The sequence below is a fragment of the Zingiber officinale genome, chromosome 6A (assembly GCF_018446385.1).
Source record: "Zingiber officinale cultivar Zhangliang chromosome 6A, Zo_v1.1, whole genome shotgun sequence".
NCBI classification, from domain to species: Eukaryota; Viridiplantae; Streptophyta; class Magnoliopsida; order Zingiberales; family Zingiberaceae; genus Zingiber; species Zingiber officinale.
Genome location: NC_055997.1, coordinates 85,340,636 through 85,367,524, shown reverse-complemented (window position 1 = coordinate 85,367,524; position 26,889 = coordinate 85,340,636). Strand labels below are relative to the sequence as shown.

The window sequence follows — 26,889 nt, the reverse complement described above, 5'->3', positions numbered from 1 at the left end:
AAAAGTTGTCGAGGCAAGTTATACATTGTGTTTATTAACTGGTAAGTGTAGTTTTGCCTGTAAGTCTTCAAACTTTGCTTCTCAACGTTTTGTTAGCGTCAAAACACTCGGTATAAACAATTTAAGAGCTAATCTGAAGGGTGATCTGATAGACAGTAAAAAATACTGTAGGGTGTTTTGCACTAATAAACGTTGTAGTGCATAGTGATAAAATATTTAGATAATGGATTGGGAAACGAAGCCCTCTCGTTTTTCAGTTCATGATAAAAGAATTGCCTCTGTCAAGAAAGTTCATTTGAGTCTCAAATTCAACTCCTACTCCAGGCACCTCAAGTATTTAGGTGAAATGCTCACTCATCAACCGATACCATAGCCAACACATAAGAGAGGAGGGTTTTTTTTTTAATAGAGATAACACGAACAATCTATTTTAGCGATATGAAACGATAAAGATCATGTATAATCCTCGGCTGCATGACTTCGTTTCATCATGAATATCTAATTGATCTACAGCCAAATTCCATGAGTCATTACAAGAAAACAGAATGCAAAGGGTGACGATATTCGGCATTATAGTATTTACCAGGCAAAAACAACTACCCCGATTAACTTAATAGGTAGGTTAACAATCAGATGCCTTCAGCTCCAAGACTTGACTTCTCTCCCTTACAGTAGATGGCCTGGAGACGGTAAGCAGCATATCTTCAAAACCACAAACCTTAATCGAGTTACGGTTTTGATATCCACATGGAAGGGGTTAAGTACTCGAGTGGAGAACCATTATCATGTGCGCATGTTATGTTTGCAAACCGGGCAAAATGTTCCCCACTTGGTTAACCATGAATCCACACACACCAAATGGAAGTCTGCAAAAGTGCTTAGAAATGTTACTGAAATAAGGGGTCTAATAATTATCAAAAAGGTGCAGATTGTAAAAGAAAAGACGGGATGAAATTATGAAATAAAGCCAAGAAAACAACTAGAGTGATGAAGCATTTCAAGACCTCATTGAAGCAGATGAAGGTTAAATTAAGTTTTCTCTGGCTTACCTGATGGATCGGTCTAGCTTTTATAACTATTATATTAAAAGCTACAAAGTAGATTAATCTCGAGAGATAAGTTCTCAAAAGCAGAGTAAAACAAGTTTCTAGAAACAGATAGATTTTTATTTGACAAAGAACAAGTAAAGCTTATAAATTTGCATCGAAGCATAATTACTAATGCTTACCATGTTGACAAGGCAGAACTCTAAGAGACTCTCCATCTCTGTAATCTTCAAGGCAAATAGCACATGTCTCGGCTGTCTGTTTGCTACTTAAAAAGGCAGTTCTAAATGTGAGGCAGGGAAGTAGCTCAACTGCTTCTCGTTTCATGCTAGCTGGTGAGTTTTGTGCTCGTTGTCGAAGAAGCCGACAGTTTCTAGCCAACATGAATGCAGCAAGTACTATTATTATGAATACTAGAGATACAAATGATATAACCAGGATGGTTCCAGCAGCTTCATCCATCGAGGATCCTATGCAACATTCCCCTTCTTCACCTCGAGCATACTTCATCAGAGTCTCACCTGCCATCTTTGAAACAAAAATTGCATGGATATGTATGCCATCAGAATCTCCAACCACTGCAGCAACAGAAGCATGCAAATTCAAGGAGTTAGAGGATAAAAGAAACAGATATGACATAGAAATTTTGCATAAAGGAAACATCTAGAGAAAGCAATGTTTTAAAAAGTGGTTTATGTCTAGACTGCCTTGTGACAAGGAACCACATTGCATAGCTACACGGTCCTGTGTGCTGTTGTCTTCAGTAGGCAGGACCAAGCATTCTCACACGTTACCAGAATCTGCGGACACCCAAAAAATTGAGACCGTGGTTCATTTGAACCAGCTTAGATTGAAGTAAATAGAACAAACAAACAAATATCACTTGCCTTCATTTCTTCTCAAATAACAATGACTTATGTGATGTTTTTTCACCTTCTCAACCGTTTAGTTCTTGTGATTGTGAGGTGATTTTTTAAGCTAAGTTTTTAACATGGTAACTTGTAAGTGTTCATTTATATGATTGCTTTGCAAGTTTTATAGTATGCATGATACTTGCATATAGCCAACCCGGAATAGTTGGGTTTTATGATGATTAAGACAAATTTTACAATGTCTGGTCATATATATTTTATATAGCATTGTTGATTGACTAGGTTGATTATATATATATATATATATATATATATATATATATATATATATATATATATATATATATATATATATATATATAAAGCATTTTTATCATAATTTTTTTAATTAATCTGGACTGCATATGTGGGATAATAGGTCAAGCAAGCATATGCCACCTACATAGGTTTTTTGAAACTTTGCTGCAAAGCAATTCAAATGGCTTGGAAATTGATTATCCACCCTTAATATCACATATCAAGTTGTGAATCACTGTGGTAACCATAACAAAGGTTTACCAACAATTTCGGTCAGACTCATGTATGACTATATAAATCAGCTTTAACATACAATCCTTATGCTTAGCACAACCAAGGCAATAATAATAACAATATATATATATATATAATCTCACACATTCAACTCTTGTTAATACAACCATTTAACATACAATCGACAATCGTGCATCTAAATATTATACAAACCCAAATCCTTATGATTAGCACAATCGAGGATATTACATATAATCTCTCTCTCTCTCTCTCTCTCTATATATATATATATGACCAGACATAGTAATCACATCAAAAAACTATTCTGTTGACCTGAACTTCTAGTGAATCCTCTTTTGTTGTCATTCAATTGAGCCTGTCAAACCAATATCATCTTGTTGCCAAACAATTGAGATATTCGCTAATGACTTCTATAAGCTCGTTTCAACTTCTCAGAAGATTAGTTCTTACCATTATGAAAGAGCAAACAAGTGGGGATAACAATTTCCACTCATATTTTGATCAGAAGTCGATTCCTACAAAATGGCCACATTTTCCATTGACTGATATTTAGTGTACCACACAGACTTGATAAGATGCATCTCATGGACCTATTACAATAATCTCCTATCTACATCTCATAATAGTGTAAGCTAACGATTCTGTTGCTCCCAAGCTGTTCTACTGATCAAGATATGACATTAAGGGTCAAACTATAAGTGTCATTTTGTTGTTGTACCAAACTCCAAGCAGATTCTCCTCGAACTTGACATATCTTGAGGCATTTTGACATCCATTAACCAGCTTGAGAAGATAGGTTCACTAGCTAGCTAGGGACAAAATACAAATCTATACTTTAGATCATTTAACAAAATCTGCAGACATTCAAAGACTTCAAAGTGCCGAAAACTTGCTAGTCGATTATCAGCGTAAATTGATGGAAGAATAAAAAAGGTGGGAAAAGAGGGAATTTTAAGCAGATATTTATGGAAGAGAGACCACAGCAGATCCATCGAAGAAAGAGTGGGAAAGAAATAGGCACATTAGGCACTTACTGGAGTACAAGCTGCTCTTCTCCTGGTCGTCGAATATTATGGCAGCCCCAAATCCCGCATCCTGCGCATTTCTGACCTTCTCCTCGAAGTTGCAAACACCCCTGGAAATCAAGACAAACCTCGAATCTCCTCCTCCGTCACCGTCGCCAAGAGTCGTCCAGTTGTTCTCGATACCGGAGCAAGCGTCAAGGGGTTCCGCGACGCGCAGCGAGCCGCAGATCCCGGATCCATCGACCGGAACAGCTGAAAACGCCATCTGCAATTAGAGAATTCTTCCCGCCGCCCTAACCCTAGCACGGAGAGAGAGACAGAGAGGAATGAAGTATCACCAAAGCGTGCAGGAGCGTCTAGGAATGTGAAGGAGAAGGGCTTGGAGCGCAGGTGGACGAGCGCGGAGGAGGGGCGGGTCAGGGAGGAGAAGCAACAGACGAGGAATAGGAGGGAGTAGGGGAAGAAACTGGCGGCGGCAGGAGAGGCGGCGGTCAGGTCACGATTGGGGCGTAGCCGAAGAGTCATCGGAGGGTCATTAGAGCGGGACTTGTACCGGCTCTTCTGTCGCCGTGCGTTCATCGGCGGCGAGCTTGACGTGTCGCCATCGGAGCGAGCGCAGGTGGTGGTGTCGGCGAACCCGCATTCGACTCTACTAACCCAAGTTCGAGTGGTCGATTAAGAATAAAGTAGTAGTTTGGGGTTGGAAATTAATAATTCCAAATTATTAATGATTTGTAATTTAAGTAAAAATTACTGGACGAGTTCATAATTTTTTTTATTCAAAATATAATTTTTAACGGTCTGAATTTCTTTCGATTTAAATTTTTTCAATGTGTTTTTGAATTGATTTTTTTTCCTTTGCCAAACCAATAAACTAAAAATTGATTAAAATTATCATAAACTTATTATTGTAGAAATTTAATGATTGTTATGATAATATTTTATAATAAATTTAAGTAAATAAAATAATTTAAATAAAATTGAAAAATATTAATTAAGTTGATAAAAAAATTTATATAAAATATTTTATGTATAATAATTTTGACTAATTTAAATGGAAGTCAAAATTAGAAAAATCGACTACACTCGTCCTCAGCGTCCCCGAGGAAGTAAATCACGGATGACTACTAGTTTTTGAATAGTGATTAACATATGAGGAAGGTATTTACCTTAACTATGTCAAAATTTGAATCCTAAAGCTCATAATGATAATATCTCATGTGCTAGTCATTACAACGTCCTAGGGACAATTTAAATGAAAGTGTTTCGTTAAATATAGGTCGGAGATTATCTCGGTTTCATTCACGCGTGCGCGTGCGTATATATATATTGATTCTGTCGGGAAGTTGAGAAGACGAACCTGTCGGAATGACATGTCTGGAAAGTTGACTATATCCCCATGACCCTGCTGATGAGTTGTCTCCTGTGTTGACCAAGTCGTCCGGAAGTCCTCTGGTCAACAATCCCTGCAATCAGTGACCGGGTTGCCCCGATCCCTGGTACCCCGATGCTCGAGGTGGGTCCCACGAACATATAAGCATCCACATAATAATAGGACAATAAAATAAGTACGAAATGAATACAACGACGTACCCTGGCCCCGAGGGGTGCCCTCGGATGGATCGATGAGTCGGTCGCGCTGCTAATCGAGTTGTCCTGACCCAGAAGAATGGATGCATCTGAGCCGATCGAAGAGGAGCTAGATCTGGAGGTGACGACATGGAGCCGAATACGACATGGATCTGAAAGGTGATACAATCGGAGTACAGCGGCAACACGACCGACATGTGACATCGGCACCCAGGCCGGAATATAATAACGATGCGCGGGCCAGAACACGACACACAGGCCGGATAATACCAATAACACATAGACATAATATCGGTGCAGATAGCGAAACACGTCGGTTCGATGGTCGACACCACATCGGCTCGCAGGCCGAAGGTCATCTCGACTCAAAGGTCGGAGTATACGAACCTAAGCACCCAAATGACAGCTGCCCGGAGGCTAATGACGACCGCTAGAGGTGGCAGCGACTATCGCTGGAGCCGACACCTGCTGTAGGTGTTGGCGGCAGCGACGGGAAGCACTGGTGGTCGTTGAAAGAAGTGTCGATGCTCGCTGGGGGCGTCGGCAGTGGCATCCGTAGTCGCCGGAGGCGGCGTGAGGCAACGGTGATGGCCGCCGAGGACGGCAGCGCCCGCCGGAGGTAGCGGCAGCGGTTGGCTCCTGCTGGAGGCAGTAGCGCCCGCCGGAGGCAGCGGCTGTGGGAGAAGGTGGGAAAGGAGAAGGCAGCGATTGTAGGAGGCGGCGCCGACCGCTGGAGGCAGCGGCGTTGGCCGCAGGAGGCTGCGCCGGCCGTAGGAGGCGGCGGCGTCGGCCGCAGGAGGCTGCGGCAGCCGCGGGAGGTGGTGTCGCGTCCGTCTGGTGGTAGCATCACGAGGAGGAGAAGAGGAGCCGCGGCGAGGGCCGGCGAAGAGCAAAGTGGCGAAGGCGAGAGAGCCCGCGGCAACGCGCGTAAGCAAGGAGAAGAGGAGGTGCTTGCGGCCGGAGGGAAAGGAGAGGAGGCGGAGGCCGACAGCCGGCGTCAGCGAGAAGCCCGAGAGGGGGAGGAAGATGCCTCTCCTGGCGGCTCACAAGCACCCATCCTCCGTTTTTCCTCTAAACAGTGCTTCTTTAAAAGCACTAAAACCCTAATGTCTGAAATGACCCAAATGCCCCCCTCATATATCCTAGCCTGCATCCGGATCATATATATATATATATATATATATATATATATATATATGTGTGTGTGTGTGTGTGTGTTAGACCATCTTATTACTCTTCTAGTAATATATTAAGTTCGTTCTCGGGGTTATGGTATCGTGATAGGATATTCAGATTATCATCTAGGTATCCGTAGTTCGATCCTCAGTTATGGCATAGTTGTAGGAATTTTTCCTCCAAATAGGGAGAGCAACCAAAGGATGTTGTGGGCTTCTTGGCTGGTCGCCGCATGTACTTCTCGATTTATCCTGGTGGCTGGTAGAAAGCTTCCATGGAGTCGGGTCGGTCACCCCAGGGATAGTTAATGAGGCTAATTGAGATTATCATTTTTTTAGTAATATATTAAGTTCGTCCTAGCCACCCTTATAGTCCGCCCTCAAGTTATGTAAAAGGAGATAAATCATGAGTTTAGCTTATAATCGACCGCCAAGTTGGCTAGTGGTGGGAGAGATTTTTTTCCCCCGAGGGCATGTACCCACTAGAAATTGATCCCTTACCCTATTATAGCAAGTCTGTCACCCTCTATAAAATTGGACATCCCGTGGAGACTTAGACAATCTTACTACGAAAATTGATGTCGGAGTTACATGGAATCAAAATTGTTGTTAGTTGGGTTAGTTAGGTTGATCTGCTAGGTTGTCTGAGTTCTTATGGGACATTGCTGGTTGAGTGCTGAGTCCTCTCGAGTGTTGTGAGGTTGGAGCGACTTGAGTGCTTTCCAAGCCCGAGTGGGAAGCCAAGTGTTACTCGAGTATATTGTCGAGTCATTACATCGAGTGCTCCTGAGTGGCAAGCTAGCCAGTGTTGAGTGGACGAGTGCCGAGTCGACCGAGCTACTGAAAGGATGTCGATTGATTGTGTCGCCCGACTACCGAATCGGCCGAATTCGAGTGGGTGTCATTGAAGAGTGCTAAGTTAGGAGAGAAAGATAATAAGGCTTGCATTTGATAGAGTTTCCTTAAAATAATTTTATCTCCTCCAGCTATGTTTTGAGGTTATGTTGGACGTTTGTTTCTTAGGATACAATGGTAAAATCATGTCCACAACCAAACATTGATTATTCATGGTGAACCAAGTTAGTACCCGAACATTATCATAGGAAAATTCCCAAGCGAAATGCATGACATAGAGGAAGAAATTGTTGGGGATGAAAGTGGATGAATTATATATTCTATGTATCTCTTTCTACTTAAGATCATAACTTCTTTATATAGAAGCTCCATCCCTTAGTTGTATTGAATGCTAAGTAATGACTATTCAATGCCCTAAGCATAATGGATAGCCGTTGGCTATTAATGGTCGACTGTTTCTGTCAGGGTGGTTACAGATTCTCTATTAACATCCGACGACTTCAGATCGACATATTATTCATCTATTACACACTTGAGTATGTAGCAAAAAGAGGATTTGAAAATGTTGACTAATTCACTTAGGTAAAATTTAACATAACTCACCCGACATTCAACATGCATAGGTCTATTCAATGGTAGAGGCATAATGATAGTCATTGACTTCCTAACCGGCCCAACATTCAACACACATAGTTAGTTCATGCTTGTACCCGAATGTCAAACCAAGTTAGTACCAAACATTGATTATGTTGGATCAAGACACATGTGAGAGGAGGGGGGGGGGGGGGGGGGGAATCATGTGGTTTTAGAAAATTGACTTTTTTGGTTTTGAAAAACAAAGTGCATAGCGGAAAATCAAACATGGTCGGTTTTACTTGATTCAGAGTCTTCGATGACTCCTAATCCAAGATCCAGGTCCCACAGATCTATCAATAGATAATTCACTAAATGCCTTTTACGGAACTGCCAGAAGAGATGATCGAATACAAGAGATAGGGACAATGTAATAGCCTACACTTCCCCTTTTTAAAGCAATAAAAAAGTGCAACACTTAAAAATATTACCAGCAATTAAGAGTGCTCGTGTGTTACTGTCGGTCAACCGGAGATGATTGGATGACTCGGAGGAGCGGCTTGGTGGTAGACAGACTTCTATGAAGCAGCAGTAGGAAGCAAAGCAGTTGGAAAGCCGATTGGATGCGTAGAAGCTTGTGTAGGAGTTGATGTTGGTGCAATATCCTTTTGGTCAAGGTTGACCAGGTTGACTAAACTTAAGTTAGCGCAAGCTTGAGTCTTGATGTTTGGGTTTCGATGTTTGACAATACATGAAGATTGCAGATGCAATCGTCCGTTCGGGGAGATTGTTGATCCGGCGGTAAGAACAGGGGACCCCCATTTTGAGGGGTCAACGCCACGTGGAAGTCAAAGGGTCAGGCGGTCCATCGGATAAGGAGGGACCGACCGGACTCATGAAAAAGGATGGGCCGACCTCCCGGCCGGCCGACCGGTGAATAACCGATGGCAAAAGGCGCCCCGACAGGAGTCGGGGTTCCGACGCTCGATTGAACAGTAACGAAGGGCCGAGCGGAAGTCATACTTGGCTGTAGATATAAGGTAACATACTGCTAGCAGTCCCTACATAGCACCTTATCGAGGATCTCCCCAGCATACCGATGCATATGGAGGACCGGACGTGAGAGTGCCGGCCGGCCGGACGGGAGATGAGGGCCGGCCGGCCAGACGCCCTGGCATGGAGTAGGGAGAGAAGGACAAGGAACCTTTTATGACAGCTGTCAAGTCCTATGATTAGGCCATACTTCAAATCTGGCGGCAAGGTGTTCTGCTGTCCCATCGAAGACGTGCCTGGACTGTAGCAGTATGGTGTCAGGTAAGCCTTATGACAAACACATACCGAGGTATGGGCTAAGGACACGTGTTTGCCTCGGTAGGTGTGCATGAGCTCTTTCCCCGCTCTATATAAGGAACCTTATACTTCGCCGGAGGTACGCGTTCTACAATTTTGGAGAGCCACTTCTTCACTATTAGCTTGCCTGACTTGAGCGTCGGAGGGTCGCCGCCGGGAACCCTTTCCCGGCCCGACTTCTGTGTAGGTTCGCCGGAGGTTCGTGCAGCCAGTCGAAGACCCACGTCAGCAACCGGAGAGCGCCACGTGCCCAGCGTCCGTTGATTCAGCTTTCAGACAGGATCAATTTGGCGCCGTCTGTGGGAACGCTCCTGCATCCGAACGGAAACAATGGGCGAGGCTGGACGACAGCACACGGTGACGCTTTCCACGGAGGAACTTGATGCTCTGATCAAGTTGAGGGCCGCTAAGCTTGTGGAACAAAAACAGAAGGCACCAGCCGAGCGGCCTGAGCAGCAAGCCACATCAGCATTAGGTGGCCGAGCGGAAGCACCATCGGCCACGGTTCCATTCCATCGAGCTCTCTTCCGCACTCCTCCTAAAGCTGCAACAGCTAATCACGATAGAGGGTCTTCGTCATATGAGGTACCAATGCGGGATAACAGAAAAGGCAAAGCCCCCCGAGTGGACACCTCGCTCGAACGGGTCAATCGTCAATTTTCAGAGGCTATTCTACGAGACCCTCTGCCCAAGCACTATGTGCCTCCGACGATCGGCAAGTACAATGGAACCAGTGACCCGGATGATCATTTGGGTAAATTTGATAACACTGCAACCCTGCATCAATACACAGATGGGGTGAAGTGTCGAGTTTTCCTCACCACCCTCTCCGGATACGCTCAACGGTGGTTTCGGAGGTTGCCGGACGGATCTATCACAAGCTTCAAAGACTTCCGTACGGCATTCCTCCACCACTTCGCAAGCAGTCGGCACTATCAAAAAACCAGTGTTAGTCTGTTTGCCATCAAACAGGAAGCCCGCGAATCGCTCCGAGCCTACATCCAGCGGTTCAACAGAGTGGCCATGGACATTCCAACGGCCATCTCGGAGACCATGATGAATGCCTTCACACAAGGCCTCGTGGATGGGGATTTCTTCCGATCACTCATTCGGAAGCCGCCCGGAGACTACGACCACATGCTACACGGGGCTAACGAATACATCAACGTGGAGGAAGCGCAAGCGGCCCGGAAAAAAGAAACTCCAGCCGAGCGGGCTCCTCCTGCCGAACGAAAGCCTCATGCTGCTCATCAGCCACCCAGAGGACCACAGGCCGAAGCAATTCGTGCTCATCCAAGACCTCATGTCCAAGAAGTAGCAGCCGAGCGGCCCAGGACAAAGAAGAGATGGACCCCAATGTTCTGCTCCTTCCACCGGACGGACACACATAACACCAGGGATTGCCGTAGTCTTCCTCTAATCTCCCACCCCGTTCCCAGAGGCGGTGGTCGTCGGTCGCCATCAGCCGACAGGCGGCAGAGGCCTCGTGAAGCCGATCGGACGGTAGCTGACAGACGACAACAACAAACTCCTGAGCGGCATCGCTCTCCGAGGCGGGAGAATCTCCGGATGTCTAGGGAACATCCCCGACCGTCCGCTCGGGAAGAAGAAAATAGAAGCAATACTTCCCGGGGCGAGATCAACATCATAGCTGGTGGGCCGACCGGAGGAGACTCCAACCGAGCAAGAAAGGCGAGCGTCCGGCAGCTCCAGATCCATGCAGTTGGCTGCAGCTGAGAGCGGGCGAGTGGACCCAAAATCAGTTTCGGGCCCGGGGACTTGGAAGGAGTTGAAGTGCCCCACGACAACGCTCTGCTCATCAAAGCGGTAATAGCCAACTACACTATTCACCATGTTTTTATTGACACAGGAAGATCGGTCAACATTATATTCAAAAAGGCGTTCGATCAACTACAAATTGATCGGGCCGAGCTCCTGCCCATGACGACCCCCCTCTATGGGTTTAGGGGCAATGAAGTCCTGCCGGTCGGACAGATTCGACTGACTATCTCACTGGGAGAAGAGCCGCTCAAGAGGACGCGGACAGCAAACTTCGTGGTGGTCGACTCCCCCTCATCATATAACGTCATTTTGGGACGACCGGCGCTCAGCGAGTTCCGAGCGGCCGTCTCCACCTTCCACCAGAAGATCAAGTTCCCCGTCGAGGACAAAGTGGGAGAAGTACGGGGAGATCAACTAGCAGCTCGGCGATGCTACGTCGAGATGGTCCGAGCAGAAGCCAATTCCGCTCGAAAGTCGCCACGGATCGAGGTGAACGCTATAACTGAAAAGCCTCCCTCTCTAGTTTATGAAGAAAAAGAGGAAGTGCAGATTCACCCGACCCGATCGGAGGCCACAACGTTCGTTGCGTCTGACCTGAAGGCAAGCCAGAAGCAGGAAGTGATCAAATGCCTCCAGAGAAACTGTGATGTCTTCGTCTGGTCGACGCACGAGCTGCCCGAAATTTTGCCGAGCATAGCGCAGCACGAGCTACATGTCCGACCGGACGCTCGGCCGGTGAAGCAGAGAAAAAGGGATTTCAACGCCGAACAGAATGTTATCATGCGGGCGAAAGTTGAGAAGCTTTTGGAGGCCGGCCATATACGCGAGGTTCAGTTCCCGAGCTGGCTGGCGAACGTAGTATTAGTCTCCAAGCCGGGCAACAAGTGGAGAGTGTGCATAGATTTTCGGGATCTCAACAAAGCTTGCAGAAGATTTTATCCTCTGCGCGGATCGATCACCGGTGGTGGATTCCACCATGTGCGGTGATATGTATGCTCGACGCTACTGGGGCTATCATCGGTGCTTGCTACTGTGAAGATCAAGAAAAGTCGACCGTTCGAGGCGGCACCTATTGCTATAATGTAATGCCGTTCGGATTGAAGAACGCGGGAGCCACATATCAGCGGCTGATGAACAAAGTGTTCAAGGAGCAGATCGGACGAAATCTGGAAGTATACGTGGACGACATTCTTATCAAGTCCGTCCGAGCGGCCGATCTCTTCGAAGACATGGAGGAAACTTTTCGAACACTACGAAAGTATGGAGTCAAGCTAAACCCTCAGAAGTGCCTGTTCGGAGCAAAAGGAGGACGTTTCTTGGGTTATATAGTGACCGAGCGGGGTATCGAAGCAAATCCCAGCAAGGTTAAAGCTCTACAAGATATGCCGCCTCCAAGAAATCTGAGGGAAGTGTAGCGTCTGACCGGTCGGATAACTGCTCTGTCTAGATTCATCTCCAAGACCGCCGACCGGAGCCTGCCCTTTTTCAAAATACTGCGCAAGGCCACTAAATTTCACTGGGACGAAAAATGCGATCGGGCGTTCGAAGAACTGAAGGCATATCTGAATTCTCTGCCTGTGCTAGCCAAGCCAGCCGTAGGTGAGCCTCTTTGTATCTATTTATCTTCAAATGAGCAAGCAGTTGGCTCGGCATTAGTGAGGGCGAGCGGAGAAGAGCTTGTATATTTTCTGAGCCATATTTTAAAAGATGCTGAATCTCGCTACACTGGGCTCGAGAAGTTAGCCTTTGCTCTGGTCCTCGCCGCTCGGCGCCTTCGCCCATATTTCCTGGCGCATACCATCATTGTCAAAACTAATAGCCCGCTCGGACGAGTATTATTGAATCCAGAAGCGTCCGGACGGCTTATTAAGTGGACAACGGAGTTGAGTGAATTCAACATTCAATATCAACCCCGCTCGGCAATCAAAGCGCAGTCCTTAGCAGATTTTGTGACTGAGGTGCAGAATTCAGAGCCGGAAGCTATGTGGAGAATATATGTGGACGGATCGTCCACTCGGCTAGGAAGCGGGATTGGAGTACTGCTGCTCTCTCCCCAAGAAGAAAAGATGCACTTATCCGTCCGGCTGGATTATAGAGCTACAAACAATGAAGATGAGTATGAAGCCCTCATAGCCGGCTTGCAGGCAGCTCGACATGTGGGAGTCGGACGGGTGACTATACATTCAGATTCTCAGTTGGCTGCTCAGCAGCTCTCTGGTACCTTTGAAATTAACAACGCTCGGCTCAAGCTCTACGCTGAAGCCTTTGAGAAGCTTAAAGCCAATTTTAGAGAAGTCATTGTCCAGAAGATACCCAGAGCAGAAAATCAAGTGGCCGATGAGTTAGCCAAACTCGCGAGCTCAATAACGCCGGTCGCCATCCAGCAGCCAATTGAACAAGTATCCTTGGTGGCGCACGTTGACCGGATGGAAGGCCTCTCGTTTCCGAGCGACTGGCGGACACCCATCATGGAGTTTCTCCGCTCGGGTGCCACACCGTCCGATCGGGATGAAGCCCAGTTACTAAGGAGGAGAGCCGGTCGGTTCACACTCATTGGAGATCAATTATACAAGAAGACTTTCTCCCGCCCACTGTTGAAATGCGTGAGCTCGGAAGACGCGGCGTACATCCTCCAAGAAGTGCACCAAGGATCATGCGGAGGACATCCGGGCAGGCGATCACTGGCTAAAAAGATACTGCTGGCCGGATACTTCTGGCCAACTTTACAAGCAGACGCTGCTCAGACCGTCGCGACGTGCCTTTCTTGTCAAAGGTACCATAACTTCTCCCACCGACCGGTAGAAGAAATGAAAGCAGCCACTGTGTCCTGTCCCTTCGACCAATGGGGAATGGATATTGTGGGTCCATTCCCTATGGCGACCGGGCAGCGAAAATTTTTACTAGTGGCAGTCGATTATTTTTCCAAATGAGTGGAGGCCGAGCCGCTAGCCAAGATCACCGAGCAGATGGTCAAGAAGTTTATCTGGCAGAACATCATTTGTCGGTTCGGCATCCCCCGTCGACTTATTTCTGACAACGGGCGGCAATTCACAGGAAAATTGCTCGAAGATTGGTGCAAAAGCTATGGCATCGAGCAACACTTCACGTCCGTGGCATATCCCTAGAGCAACGGTCAAGCCGAAGTAGCCAATCCGGAGATTCTTCGCATTTTGCGGGCTCGGCTCGACCATATGGGAGGAAGCTGGGTGGATGAAGTACCAGGCGTCTTATGGGCCATCCGAACGACTCCGAAGGAAGGAACTGGCGTCACGCACTTCCATCTGGTGTATGGCGGTGAAGCGGTTATTCCTGTCGAAGTTGGCGTCGAGTCCGCTCGGATCCAGAGTTATGATGATGACAACGCCGAGCGGAGAAACATGGAGCTGGATTTGGTCGAAGAAGAAAGAGCCAAGGCGTCCGTCCGGCTGATGGCGTACCGTCAAAGAATGAAGCAGAATTACAACCGGCGCGTAATCCCCAGATCATTCCAGGTCGGCGATCTTGTCTGGAAGAAAGTGAAGCCGGTCGGCGACCTCGGCAAGCTAGAAGCTCCTTGGGCGGGCCCCTTCAAAATCATCGAAAAGCTCCGCTTGGGCGCTTATTATTTGGAGGATGAAGACGGGCGGCAGCTGGACTGACCTTGGAGCGCGAATCATCTCCAACCTTATCGAGCTGGGTGAAAGGTGCACTGATGTAACTCATTTTTGTGTATATTCTAGTCGCCCATGTCCTTGTAATGCAGGAAGCAAAAATGATTTAAAGGATGGCTAATGTGTTCGCCGAGCGGCTGTGTTAAAGTTAGCTTTTAAGGCCGTCGAGCTTCGACGTTAAATATCGAGAGACGAGCCGGCGTCTATAAACCCTCCGAGCGGAAGACCGTCGAGCTCCGACGTTAAATATTGAGAGACGAGCCGGCGTCTATAAACCCTCCGAGCGGAAGACCGTCGAGCTCCGACATTAAATATCGAGAGACGAGCCGGCGTCTATAAACCCTTCGAGCGGAAGACCGTCGAGCTCCGACGTTAAATATCGAGAGACGAGCGTCTATAAACCCTCCGGCGGAAGACCGTCGAGCTCCGACGTTATCGAGACGAGCCGGGGCCTATAAACCCTCCGAGCGGAAGACCGCCGAGCTCCGGCGTTAAATATCGAGAGGCGAGTCGGCGTCTATAAACCCTCTGAGCGGAAGACCGTCGAGCTCCGACGTTAAATATCGAGAGACGAGCCGGCGTCTATAAACCCTCCGAGTGGAAGACCGTCGAGCACCGACGTTAAATATCGAGAGATGAGCCGGCGTCTATAAACCCTCCGAGCGGAAGACCGTCAAGCTCCGACGTTAAAAATCGAGAGACGAGCCGGCGTCTATAAACCCTCCGAGCAGAAGACCGTCGAGCTCCGACGTTAAATATCGAGAGACGAGCCGGCGTCTATAAACCCTCCGAGCGGAAGACCGTCGAGCTCCGTCGTTAAAGATAGAGAGCCGCGTCATAAACCCTCCGAGCGGAAGACCGCCGAGCTCCCATGTTAAAAATCGAGAGAGGAGCCGACGTCTATAAACCCTCCGAGGGGAAGACCTGAGCCGGCGTTAAATATCGAGAGGCGAGCCATCTATAAACCCTCCGAGGAAGACCGCCGAGCTCCGGCGTTAAAAATCGAGAGAGGGCCGACGTCTATAAACCCTCCGGCGGAAGACCGTCCGAGCTCCGGCGTTAAATATCGAGAGCGAGCCAACGACTATAAACCCTCCGGCGGAAGACCGCCGAGCTCCGGCGTTAAAAATCGAGAGACGAGCCGGCGTCTATAAACCCTCCGAGCGGAAGACCGTCGAGCTCCGACGTTAAATATCGAGAGACAAGCCGGTGTCTATAAACCCTCCGAGCGAAAGACCGTCGAGCTCCGACGTTAAATATCGAGAGATGAGCCGGCGTCTATAAACCCTTCGAGCGGAAGACCGTCGAGCTCCGACGTTAAATATCGAGAGACGAGCCGGCGTCTATAAACCCTCCGAGCGAAAGACCGTCGAGCTCCGACATTAAAAATCGAGAGACGAGCCGGCGTCTATAATTCCTCCGAGCGGAAGACCGTCGAGCTCCGACGTTAAAAATCGAGAGACGAGCCGGCGTCTATAAACCCGCCGAGCGGAAGGTCGTTAGGCGCTGACAGTAAAATTCGACGTTCAAAGGCGAACAACCGGAGTCTGTAAATCCTCCGGACGGATAACTTTCTACAAGGTCTTACTCGGTTGTAACGGCCGACCCATGATCGGGCCTGCCTTAAGGGCGAGAATGAAGACATCGTGCGGCCGAGCGACTCCTTTATAAAATGTATTTGGATGCGAGAAAATTAAGACCAGCGCAAAAAGTTAAGGATTGGATGCTGGTCGAACAAACACATAACAAAAGAAAATATTCACTCACGCCGAGCGGCGGACAGAAAAAATTTATAATATTCGCCCCGAACGGCAGGCGTACAAAAGATGACACTTAGAGAAATTACATAAACCCCTCATTCACTATCATCGAAGTTAAAGAGAAAGTCAGGGATGGAGCCCATCATGGCCGCCAAATCTTCGGGGGGGGGGCGGGGACGGATAGCTCGGCGGGTATGTGGCCCTTGGTCTTCATGTAGTCCACCGCCACTTTGATCGCCTCTTCGAAAGTTAAGGACAGCTTATCGCTAAACCTTTCGCCAAATTCGTCCGAGCAGACGAATGCTTTGCGCACCTCCGCCGACCGACTGAGCTCCCTGTCTTGATACTCTTTAAGAGTAGCCTTGGAAGCGTCAAGGGCATCTTGAAGGTCCTTCAGAGCCCCCTCTGCTTAAGCCCGGTCGGGCCGCTTGGATCTCCTTGGGGCGCAGCTGCCTTACCGGACGGCGCACCGGTGGAGGAAGAAGGACGATCACCCAATCGCCTAAGACGCCGCATGGTTCGTGGAGGACTGGAGGGCGGCACGTCAGAGGTAGCCCTTGGAGAGCCACGCGGTGTGGGTGTACTCTCTATAGAGACCGTCCCGGATAGCACTGGAGCTTCATCGCCCCGCTCGGACTGCGGCTCATCAGATGGAGTTGGTTGAGAGGCTAGCTCTGGCCGTCTGCGCTTCCGAGTGGCTAGGGGAACGTCGTCGGCCGAACGGCCCTCTACCTCGACTTGAGTAGAAGGCTCGAGATCGCCAGCAGCCTCGCCGAGAGAGGCAGAAGCGTCTAAGGCTTCGGGGACACTCTGAGTCCCCTCATCCTCTCCGCTGGCCAGACCAGTTGAGGCCAAGCTCCGCTCGGCGATCTCCTTATTCTTGGCCGCCTCGATCTCAGCGGCTCTCAGTTTCAGCCGCTCGGTAGCCTTGGCGCGCCACATGACTTCGGCTGTAGAAGCAAAAAATAAATCAGTTAGAACAAAAGAAACGGGAAGATAAGAGAACTTACTCATGCTGCAAGGTAGATCGGCTGGGATAGAAGACAAGCCGAATATATACAGTACTCCCGGAAGGAGCAGCTTGTCGATGTGATAGCGCTGGCCGACCAGCCGATCGGCTGCATGAAGGTAGGCCGGATCACCCCTAAACTTGCCGAGCTCCGGTTGCGCTGGCATCGCCGTCTGCCATTTGATACGGAAGGCTGGTGGCTCGGGGAAACGCATGTAGAAAAAATGCTCCTTCCAGTGTTTGTTGGAGGTCGTCATGTTATCAAAAAGGATGAAACCTATCCTAGATTGGAAAACAAAAGTACCCCACTCGGCTTGCTTGGGATAGTAGAAGTAGTGGAACACTTTGGGGTCTAATGGGATGTTGTTCAATTTAAAGAGAACTACCACCCCGCTCAGCAGCCTAATGGAGTTCGGAACTAATTGGCCGAGTGGGATGCGAAAGTAGTTGCAAACTTGCAAGAAAAACTTATGGGGTGGAAAGCATAGCCCTGCCAAAAATTGGTCTCGGAAGAAAAGAACGGTGCCGGGCGGCGGTTCATGAGGCCGATCGGCTGGGGTGGCTATTACTATATGGTGGTCGGAAGGGATGTCATAAGTCCGAGCGAGGCGCAGCGCGTCCTCCTCGTCAAATCGGCTCTCCATGGTCGTGTACCAAAGACCAGGAGCACCGGTGGTCGACTGGGAAGTGCTAGTCATGGGCGAAATGCAGTAAGAAATTCGAGGCAAAAAGAAGGGTTCGAATGAGAAAGAAAAGGTGGTAGACTTGAAGGGGACAACTAACAGAAAAAAGAAGGAGGGAGCGAGGAAAAGGAAGGCTTACGAGCAAAAGGGATGATCGAAAGGGGCCTCGGGTCCATCGGGGAGCTGAAACGCGAGGTCGCCGGAGCAGAAAGAACAGCGGGAGGTCGAAGGTCGATGAAGAAGAAGGCAGCGGAGAGAGGAGGCCACGAGATTTATAACGTTAGCCTCGTACGGCCTTAGCCGTCCGATTCAGGTCGTGAAGAACGAGGTCATCATCCAGCCGTTCATTTCAAACGGCGGCTGTCCCATCGGAGGTGACGCCATCACCATACCCTGACAAAAGTAAGATCGCCACGTGTCAGCAGGATACGGGTTACATTTAAGGAGCGCCCCTTACCGCACGCAGCGCACGTGAGGGGCAGTAGAGAAGAGGATTCGGCATGGATTCCAAGGGAATACAAGGCACGGGCAAGACACCGCCGACCGGATGAGCATCCCTATGCTTGGCCGAGCGGAGTAGTGTAGCGGCCGTTGCTCAGTCAGATCGGCAGTCCAGTCAGTCGGACTTCGCCTCCTTCGACTAGACTTGAGGGGGAGGCAAGTGATCCGGCGGTAAGAACAGGGGACCCCCATTTTGAGGGGTCAACGCCACGTGGAAGTCAAAGGGCCAGGCGATCCATCGGATAAGGAGGGACCGACCGGACTCATGAAAAAGGATGGGCCGACCTCCCGGCCGGTCGACCGGTGAATAACCGATGGCAAAAGGTACTCCGACAGGAGTCGGGGTTCCGGCGCTCGATTGAACAGTAGCGAAGGGCCGAGCGGAAGTCATACTCGGCCGTAGACATAAGGTAACATACTGCTAGCAGTCCCTACATAGCACCTTATCGAGGATCTCCCCAGCATACCGATGCATATGGAGGACCGGACGTGAGAGTGCCGGCCGGCCGGACGAGAGATGAGGGCCGGCCGGCCGGACGCCCTGGTATGGAGTAGGGAGAGAAGGACAAGGAACCTTTTATGACAGCTGTCAAGTCCTATGATTAGGCCATACTTCAAATCTGGCGGCAAGGTGTTCTGCTGTCCCATCGAAGACGTGCCTGGACTGTAGCAGTATGATGTCAGGTAAGCCTTCTGACAAACACATACCGAGATATGGGCTAAGGACACGTGTTTGCCTCGGTAGGTGTGCATGAGCTCTTTCCCCGCTCTATATAAGGGACCTTATACATCGCCGGAGGTACGCGTTCTACAATTTTGGAGAGCCACTTCTTCACTGTTAGCTTGCCTGACTTGAGCGTCGAAGGGTCGCCGCCGGGAACCCCTTCCCGGCCCGACTTCTGTGCAGGTTCGCTAGAGGTTCGTGCAGCCAGTCGAAGACCCACGTCAGCAACCGGAGAGCGCTACGTGCCCAACGCCCATTGATTCAGCTTTCGGACAGGATCAGAAGCAGCAGTAGGAAGCAAAGCAGTTGGAAAGCCGATTGGATGCGTAGAAGCTTGTGTAGGAGTTGATGTTGGTGCAATATCCTTTTGGTCAAGGTTGACCAGGTTGACTAAACTTAAGTTAGCGCAAGCTTGAGTCTTGATGTTTGGGTTTCGATGTTTCACAATACATGAAGATTGCAGATGCAATCGTCCGTTCGGGGAGATTGTTGATACAATTTCCTTCTGGTCAAGGTTGACCAGTTAGATATGAAGAAGAGTCAAGTAGGTCAAAGGGTTGACCGGATACTTGACTGGGAAAGTTCTAACTGGAGGTTAAATAGTTGAAAGTCCTGGTGAGTGAAGTCAGGCAGTTGGGAAATCCTGGCGAGTGAAGTTAGGTGAAAGACCTAGTAAATGAAGCTAGGCAGATGGGAAATCCTAGTGAGTGAAGCTAGGTGAAAGTCCTGGTGAGTGAAGCTAGGCAGTTGAGAATCTTGGTAAGTGAAGGAAGGTGAAAGACCTAGTGAGTAAAGCTAGGCAGTTGAAAAATCCTAGTGAGTGAAACTAGGTGAAAGTCTTGGTGAGTGAAGCCGGGCAGTGGAAAAATCCTGGTGAGTGAAGACAGGTAAAAATCCTAGTGAGTGAAGCTAGGTGAAAGTCCTGGTGAGTGAAGACAGACACGTGGAAATCCAGGTGGGTCAAGGTTGACCAGACACCTGGTGTTAGGAAGTCCAAGTAGGTCAAAGGATTGATCGGATACTTGGCACGAGGAAATCTAGATGGGTTAAGGGTGACCGGACATCCGGTGGAAGTCCAAGTAGGTTAAAGGATTGACCGGATACTTGGCATGAGGAAATCCAGATGGGTCAAGGGTGACCGGATATTTGGTGGAAGTCCAAGTGGGTCAAGGTTGACCGGACACTTGGCAAGAAGAGAAAAGTCCAAGTGAGTCAAAGGGATTGACCGAACACTTGGTGAAGGAGACCTAGAAGGTCAAGATTGACTGGATGCTAGGCATGAGGTTCCAACAGGTCATGGTTGACTGGATGTTGAATTTGGGGACCCTAGACTTGGTTTAAGCAAGTCAAGGGGATGTCAATCGATCGATTGAACAGTGGTTCAATCAATCAACCGATCGATTGGAACTGTTCTGCGACAAGCAGCGACCCAATCGATCGGTTGATCGACTGGGAGCCTTTGTCACAGGCACAGAACGCTTCCCAATCGATCAGCCGATCGATTGGGCACCTCCAATCGATCAGCCGATCGATTGGGGGCTAGGTTTTCTCGCGCAATCGCGAGAAAACCAGAATCGATCGGTCGATCAATTCAGGCCAGTTCTAGAGAGTATAGAGTCGCTCTGAATAGTTTGACCGATCGATTCAAGCATCCCCAATCGATTAGCCGATCGATTGGGATTCAACCGTTGCGCAGGAAGCAAGCAATGGACGGCTAGGATGCCGCATATCTGACGTGACAATCGATTGGGAGCATGCCTAATCGATTGGGAGCCCTAGGAGCGTGATGTATATAGCCGTTGGCGAGCTTTTTCTCCGTAACACTTCTCCCGATCTTCACACACTCTTCCTCGACACTCACAGCCAGTTCTTGGAGGCTCTTGGGGACATGTGCTAGTGCACTTCCAAGGTTCAAGAGACAACAATAAGCAACAAGTAAGCAAGAAGAGAGGATTTTACACTTGTATTCATTATATTTTTCTTCTTATGTTGAGTGTTGTATGTGTGAGTGTTGTACGAGGTTTCTCCGCCTCCGGTAGTTACCGAGAAGGAGTATTTTCTTAGTGGAGAGTGCTCATGTATGTGGATCCTTGGATTAGTCACCTCATTTTGAGGTGGATACCAAGTAAATCCTTGTGTTACTATTGTAAGTTTGTTTCTTATTCATTCCGCTACATATCATCACGAAGCAAGCAACGATAAGCACGCCACGAGCTATTCACCCCCCTAGCACCAAATGACCCTAACAAGTGGTATCAGAGTGGGGTTGCTCTTTATCGGAATCATCGGCGGAAGGGGCAAACAGGCTAGAGGGTTAAGAAGTTGAAGCAAAATTCATCAAGTCAAAGAATTCATTAAGCACTCAACTTCAAGATGGAATTACGAGATGGACTCAGATTCGACACAAGGGTGCCTCCATCATACACATCAACAAGCTTCGATTCTTGGAAATCAAGAATTGAAAATTTCCTCATGATGGAGATAGAGCAATGATTTTCTCTAATAGAAGGTTTTGAAGCTCCGAAAAATTCAAAAGGCAAAATCCTCAAGAAGAGCAAATGGAGTCAAGAGCAAATTCAAAGGAGCGAGGCAAATGACAAGGTGACCAAGTTATTAGTCAATTTGTTGCCTAGCAATATCCTAAGCCAAATTGGAGAGTTTGAAGACGTCAAAGAGTTTTGGAGTAAATTGGAAAATGTTCATGAGATCCCCTCCATTGTACAAATACAAGAGGAATCCAAAGAGGGTGACTCATTGGAATAAGAGCAAGAAGAAGAGGACTCAGAGGTTGAGAGATGCTCAACATCCGAAGAAGAAGTCCAAGAAGCTCATCTCCAAAGGAATACAACAAAAAGGGCAAAGAGGGAGCATACTCTTTGTTACATTTACAAGATGAAGATGAAGAAGCCTCCACCTCTAGGATTGAGGGGGAGAGACATTCGTTGACACCGGACCAAGAAGAAGGAGAAGCTTCTACTTTTGGGTCAAGTGAAGAAGAAGATGGGGCAACCTCCACAACACAAGCAAAATCAAATGGAGGATCAAGTATCATCCCTACGCGTGAAGGTATAACTAGTTCAATTAAAAATAAAAATCATATTATATACTTTGAGTGTAGGGAATATGGGCATTACAAGAGCAAATGCCCTAATTTGACCAAGAAAAAGAGTCAACTGGCACTAAAGGGCAAGGAGAAGCCCAAGGAGACCACTTCCACAACAAAGAAGAGCAAGGAACACATTATGTGTTTCTTGTGTCATTGAAAAGGACATTATCAAAGCCAATATCCAAAGGGGAAGAAGTCGGTCAAAGTCAAAGGATGAAGCACAAGTAAAGGGGGAGCTTCCAAGATAAACCCCAAGGTATTATTTATTGAGCCTATCCCTTTAAATCATGGTAAAAAGTATGCTAGTTCAAATTTATATCATTTCAATGCCATTTATCATGAACATAGGAGGCATGATAGAATTAAGGAAATTATGTTGCCTATCATGCTAAAACTACCTCACCTAAGGTTAGGAAGGTAGATAACTACTTGGGCAAGAACACTAAGGATAGTAGATACAAGCTCAAGAATAGAAATGCTCAAGGATTTAAAGAAATATTCAAATCTAAGGACTTAAGGTTGGAAAATCAAGCTTTGGGGTTAAGGCTTGATAAAATTAAAAAGACCCTAAAAAGAATGAAAAATATTCTTAAGGGATAAAATGAGCATAACCTAGGGATAGGAACACAAAAGCCATCCTATGGCCATAGAGGTTTGGGATACAAACCCAAAGCCAAGAAGGATGCCCCTTCTTATTATAGGGTTCCATATAGTTATGGGACCAGCCCTAGGTCTAGGAGTTAAGTCAAGGATACAAGGGAAGTTATCCCTAGGAGTATCTTTACAACAACAAATGTGACTAAGACCTCTAAGAAGTCTAAGAAAGTCACTAAGAAAGTTGCAAGGGAGGCAATCCCTAAATTTGACCTAGTGGAAGTGACCAAGGCTTCTAAGAAGCCTAAAAAGGTCCTTAGGAAGGTATCTAGGGAAGTTATCCCTAGTGAGTACCTAGAGCATCCAAGGAGCACCAATAGGTGTTGGGTTCCTAGGAGCATTTTCTCTACCCCTTAGATGGGCTAGAGAGTGTCAACTCTAATTAGAAGGGTAGTTAACCCAACCTTGATGAAGTTGGCATTTGGAGAGCATTTTCAAGGTTACTCTACCCCTTAGATGGGCTAGAGAGTGTCAACTCTAATTGGAAAGGTAGTTAACCTAACCTTGATGAAGTTGATATTTGGAGAGCATTTTCAAGGTTGTTGTTAACCTTTGAAAATGAAAAGGACTTATTTTTACTCTTTGGAAGAGTAAAATGTGCTAAAATTTGAGAAATTGAACTTAATTTAAATTGGCATAATCAATCAAGAGTAAAAGAAATACCAAGTTAGGTTTTGATATTTTCTTAAAGGAAATATGGGCAATCTAGGCTTAATTTTAGGTTTAGCTAAGGATTAGGAATATTTAGATAGTTTATCTAGGTATATTTTATTTATGCAAATTGCCATGATTGTTTGTCCATTATATGCCATGACATCATATTTTGCATTCATGATTATTATGAAAACACAACAAAAATAATATGACATGCCATACATACATCATGTAGCTATAATATATTTTCTTTTGAAAATTATTTCTATTCTGATGTATGCCATAAATCATCATGCATTATGTTAATTTTCTTACAACTAAGGACAAATGACATTTACTAACGAGTGGTGAATCCCCTAACAAGTAGGATCCTAACAAGTGACATCCTAGGTGGATGATCATAACTCTTAAAATGCCTAGATAGATGTATATGATCTCTAGTTTAGGGTAAAACCAAAATCTACATCTCACAAAGACTATAAGATGACTTGTATGTGTTTTAGTGCACATTAAATACAAGTGAGATGTTAGGATGATGAGCAAGACTCAAGATGTTGATTTAGTATTTTTTTTAGTCTTGATTTCATCTAAACACATAATTATGTGTACTTCAATCATTGGGAAAGCTAATATACAAGTCATATGCATTGAGCCCAAAGAACATGGTTGGAAATTAACTTTGAAAATAATTTCAAAATGCTTTTGGAAAACCTTGGTGAAGACTATCTTTTGATAGTAATCATCATTGAAAAGTTAGACACAAACTAGAAGAAAATATTGAAGTTTTTATAAGTTTTCAAGTTTGTGCCAATCTTTGAAAATGGAAAGTATTTTCATAAAAGAATTATTTTTCCATGATAGTACATACCCTAAGTAATGTCTACATAAATTTTCATGTTTTTTTAAAATTTTGTAGAATTTTTATGGTATTTCTGAATTTCGCTGAAATTGAATTTTAGGAAATCAGAAATCCAATCGATCAGCTGATCGATTGGAAGGTCTCAATCGATCAGCCGATCAATTGAGAATGCATTTTCCATGACCAAAGCATCGCGGAATTAATCAGCCGATTGATTAACCCAGGCTAGATCGATCAGTCGATCGATTTAAGGGTAATTTCTACGAATAGAAGCTCGTGGAATTGATCAATGGATCGATTGAAATGGTTTCGATTGATTGAGACCCAACTTCAATCGATTGGGAGTGCTGATTTTAGCTGGGAATGCCTAATTTCAACATTTTAAATCATTTTTAGTCTAGGTAATCATCTATAACCCCTTGACACACATTTGTATACATTTGGGGGGAGTTTTCATGATAAAAATAAGGATGGATTGGTTAAAGAAGACTAAGTAGAAGTTTAGGTTGAGGTTTAGTTTCAATATTAAATTTTTGAACCTCAACACTTCTAATTTTGGATTTTCTAAAGGTTAAGGGATTCCAAGTCATTGTTGGTACAATGACAGAAGTTTGAAGCATATATTTAGGAGGAGCTATTCTTTAAAAACATGGAAATATTTTTCCGAAACCATTGAAGGTGGTAAACCCTTCATTTGGAAAAATGCTCAAGGTTGAGCATTAAAAAATAATGGAGAGCATATATCTTCATTGTTGAGTTATGGATGCTCTAGGATGAGCATTATAATGTGGATTAATGCTCAAGGGTGAGCATTTGATACAGTGAAGGGTAAGGGACCTTCATTGTTGGAATGATGAATGCATTAGGATAAGCATTGTGAAGAGGATTAATGTTCAAGGGTGAGTATTTGATACAATGAAGGGTATGAGACATTCATTGTGGTATTGTGAATAACGAATGAAGTTGTGAACAACGGTGAGTAACTTTTCAGGGGGAGAGTTTTTGATGTGTGCCAATAGGAGGAGAATGTAGGGTTAAGTTAGACATTCATTACCCAAAGAGGGAGTTTGCCCTCTAGGAAAGGGGGAAAATGAAAGAAATCCTCATTCATACTTTGGCATGAAAGGAAGTTGAGGTTATGGGATTAGCCTAACTTAAAGGTATTGCCAAACATCAAAAAGGGGGAGATTGTTGGTGCAATATTCTTTTGGTCAAGGTTGACCAAGTTGACTATGCTTGAGTCTTGATTTTTGAGTTTCGATGTTTGACAATACATGGAGATTGCAGATGCAATCGTCCGTTTGGGGAGATTTTTGATACAATTTTTCTCTGGTCAAGGTTGACTAGTTAGATATGAAGAAGAGTCAAGTAGGTCAAAGGGTTGACCGAATACTTGAATGGAAAAGTCCTAACTGGAGGTTAGGAAGTTGAAAGTCCTGGTCAGTGAAGCTAGACAGTTGGAAAATCCTAGTGAGTGAAGCTAGGTGAAAGACTTAGTGAGTGAAGCTAGGATGTTGAAAAATCCTAGTGAGTGAAGCCAGGTAGGTGAAAGTCTTGGTGAGTGAAGTTAGACAGTTGGGAAATCCTGGTGAGTGAAGCCAGGTGAAAGACCTAGTGAGCGAAACTAGACAGTTGAAAAATCCTAGTGAGTGAAGTTAGATGAAAGTCCTGGTGAGTGAAACCAGGCAGGTGAAAATCCCGGTGAGTGAAGCCAGGCAGTAGGAAAATCTTGGTGAGTGAAGCCAGGTGAAAATCCTAGTGAATGAAGTTAGGTGAAAGTCCTGGTGAGTGAAGACATGCACGTGGAAATCCAGGTGGGTCAAAGTTGACCAAACACTTGGTGTTCAGAAGTCCAAGTAGGTCAAAGGATTGACCGGATACTTGACACAAGAGAATCCAGATGGGTCAAGGGTGACTGGACATCTGGTGGAAGTCCAAGTAGGTCAAAGGATTGACTGGATACTTGACACGAGGAAATCCAGATGGTTCAAGGGTGACCGGACATCTGGTGGAAGTCCAAGTGGGTCAAGGTTGATAGGACACTTGGCACGAAGAGAAAAGTCCAAGTGGGTCAAAGTTATTGACCGGACACTTGGTGAAGGAGACCTAGCAAGTCAAGATTTACCGGATGCTAGGCATGAGGTTCCAATAGGTCACGGTTGTTTGAATGTTGAATTTAGGGACCCTAGACTTGGTTTAAGCAAGTCAAGGGGATGCCAATCGATTAACCGATTGATTGAACATTGGTTCAATCGATCAGCCAATCGATTGGCACTGTACTGCCACAAGTAGCGGCCCAATCGATCAGTCGATCGATTGGGAGCCTTTGTCACAGGCACAGAATGCTTTCAAATCAATCAACCCACCTCCAATCGATCGACCGATCGATTGGGAGCTGGGTTTTCTCGCGCGATTGTGAGAAAGCCTGAATCGATCGGTCGATCGATTCAGGCAAGTTCCAGAGAGCAT

General features: G+C 46.5%; 1 protein-coding gene across 1 annotated transcript; it reads right to left on the bottom strand.

The window, feature by feature from the left end:
• Nucleotides 1–456: 456 nt before the first annotated feature.
• On the bottom strand, nt 457–4,179 carry LOC121996782 (receptor homology region, transmembrane domain- and RING domain-containing protein 1-like). The gene is made up of 4 exons (XM_042550895.1): nt 3,834–4,179; nt 3,505–3,747; nt 1,229–1,624; nt 457–866 (listed from the first exon to the last, which is right to left on the bottom strand). The coding sequence occupies exons 1-4, from the start codon at nt 4,072–4,074 to the stop codon at nt 784–786; spliced, it is 963 nt and encodes a 320-aa protein (XP_042406829.1). The 5' UTR covers nt 4,075–4,179; the 3' UTR covers nt 457–783.
• Between the last annotated feature and the right edge of the window lie 22,710 nt (nt 4,180–26,889).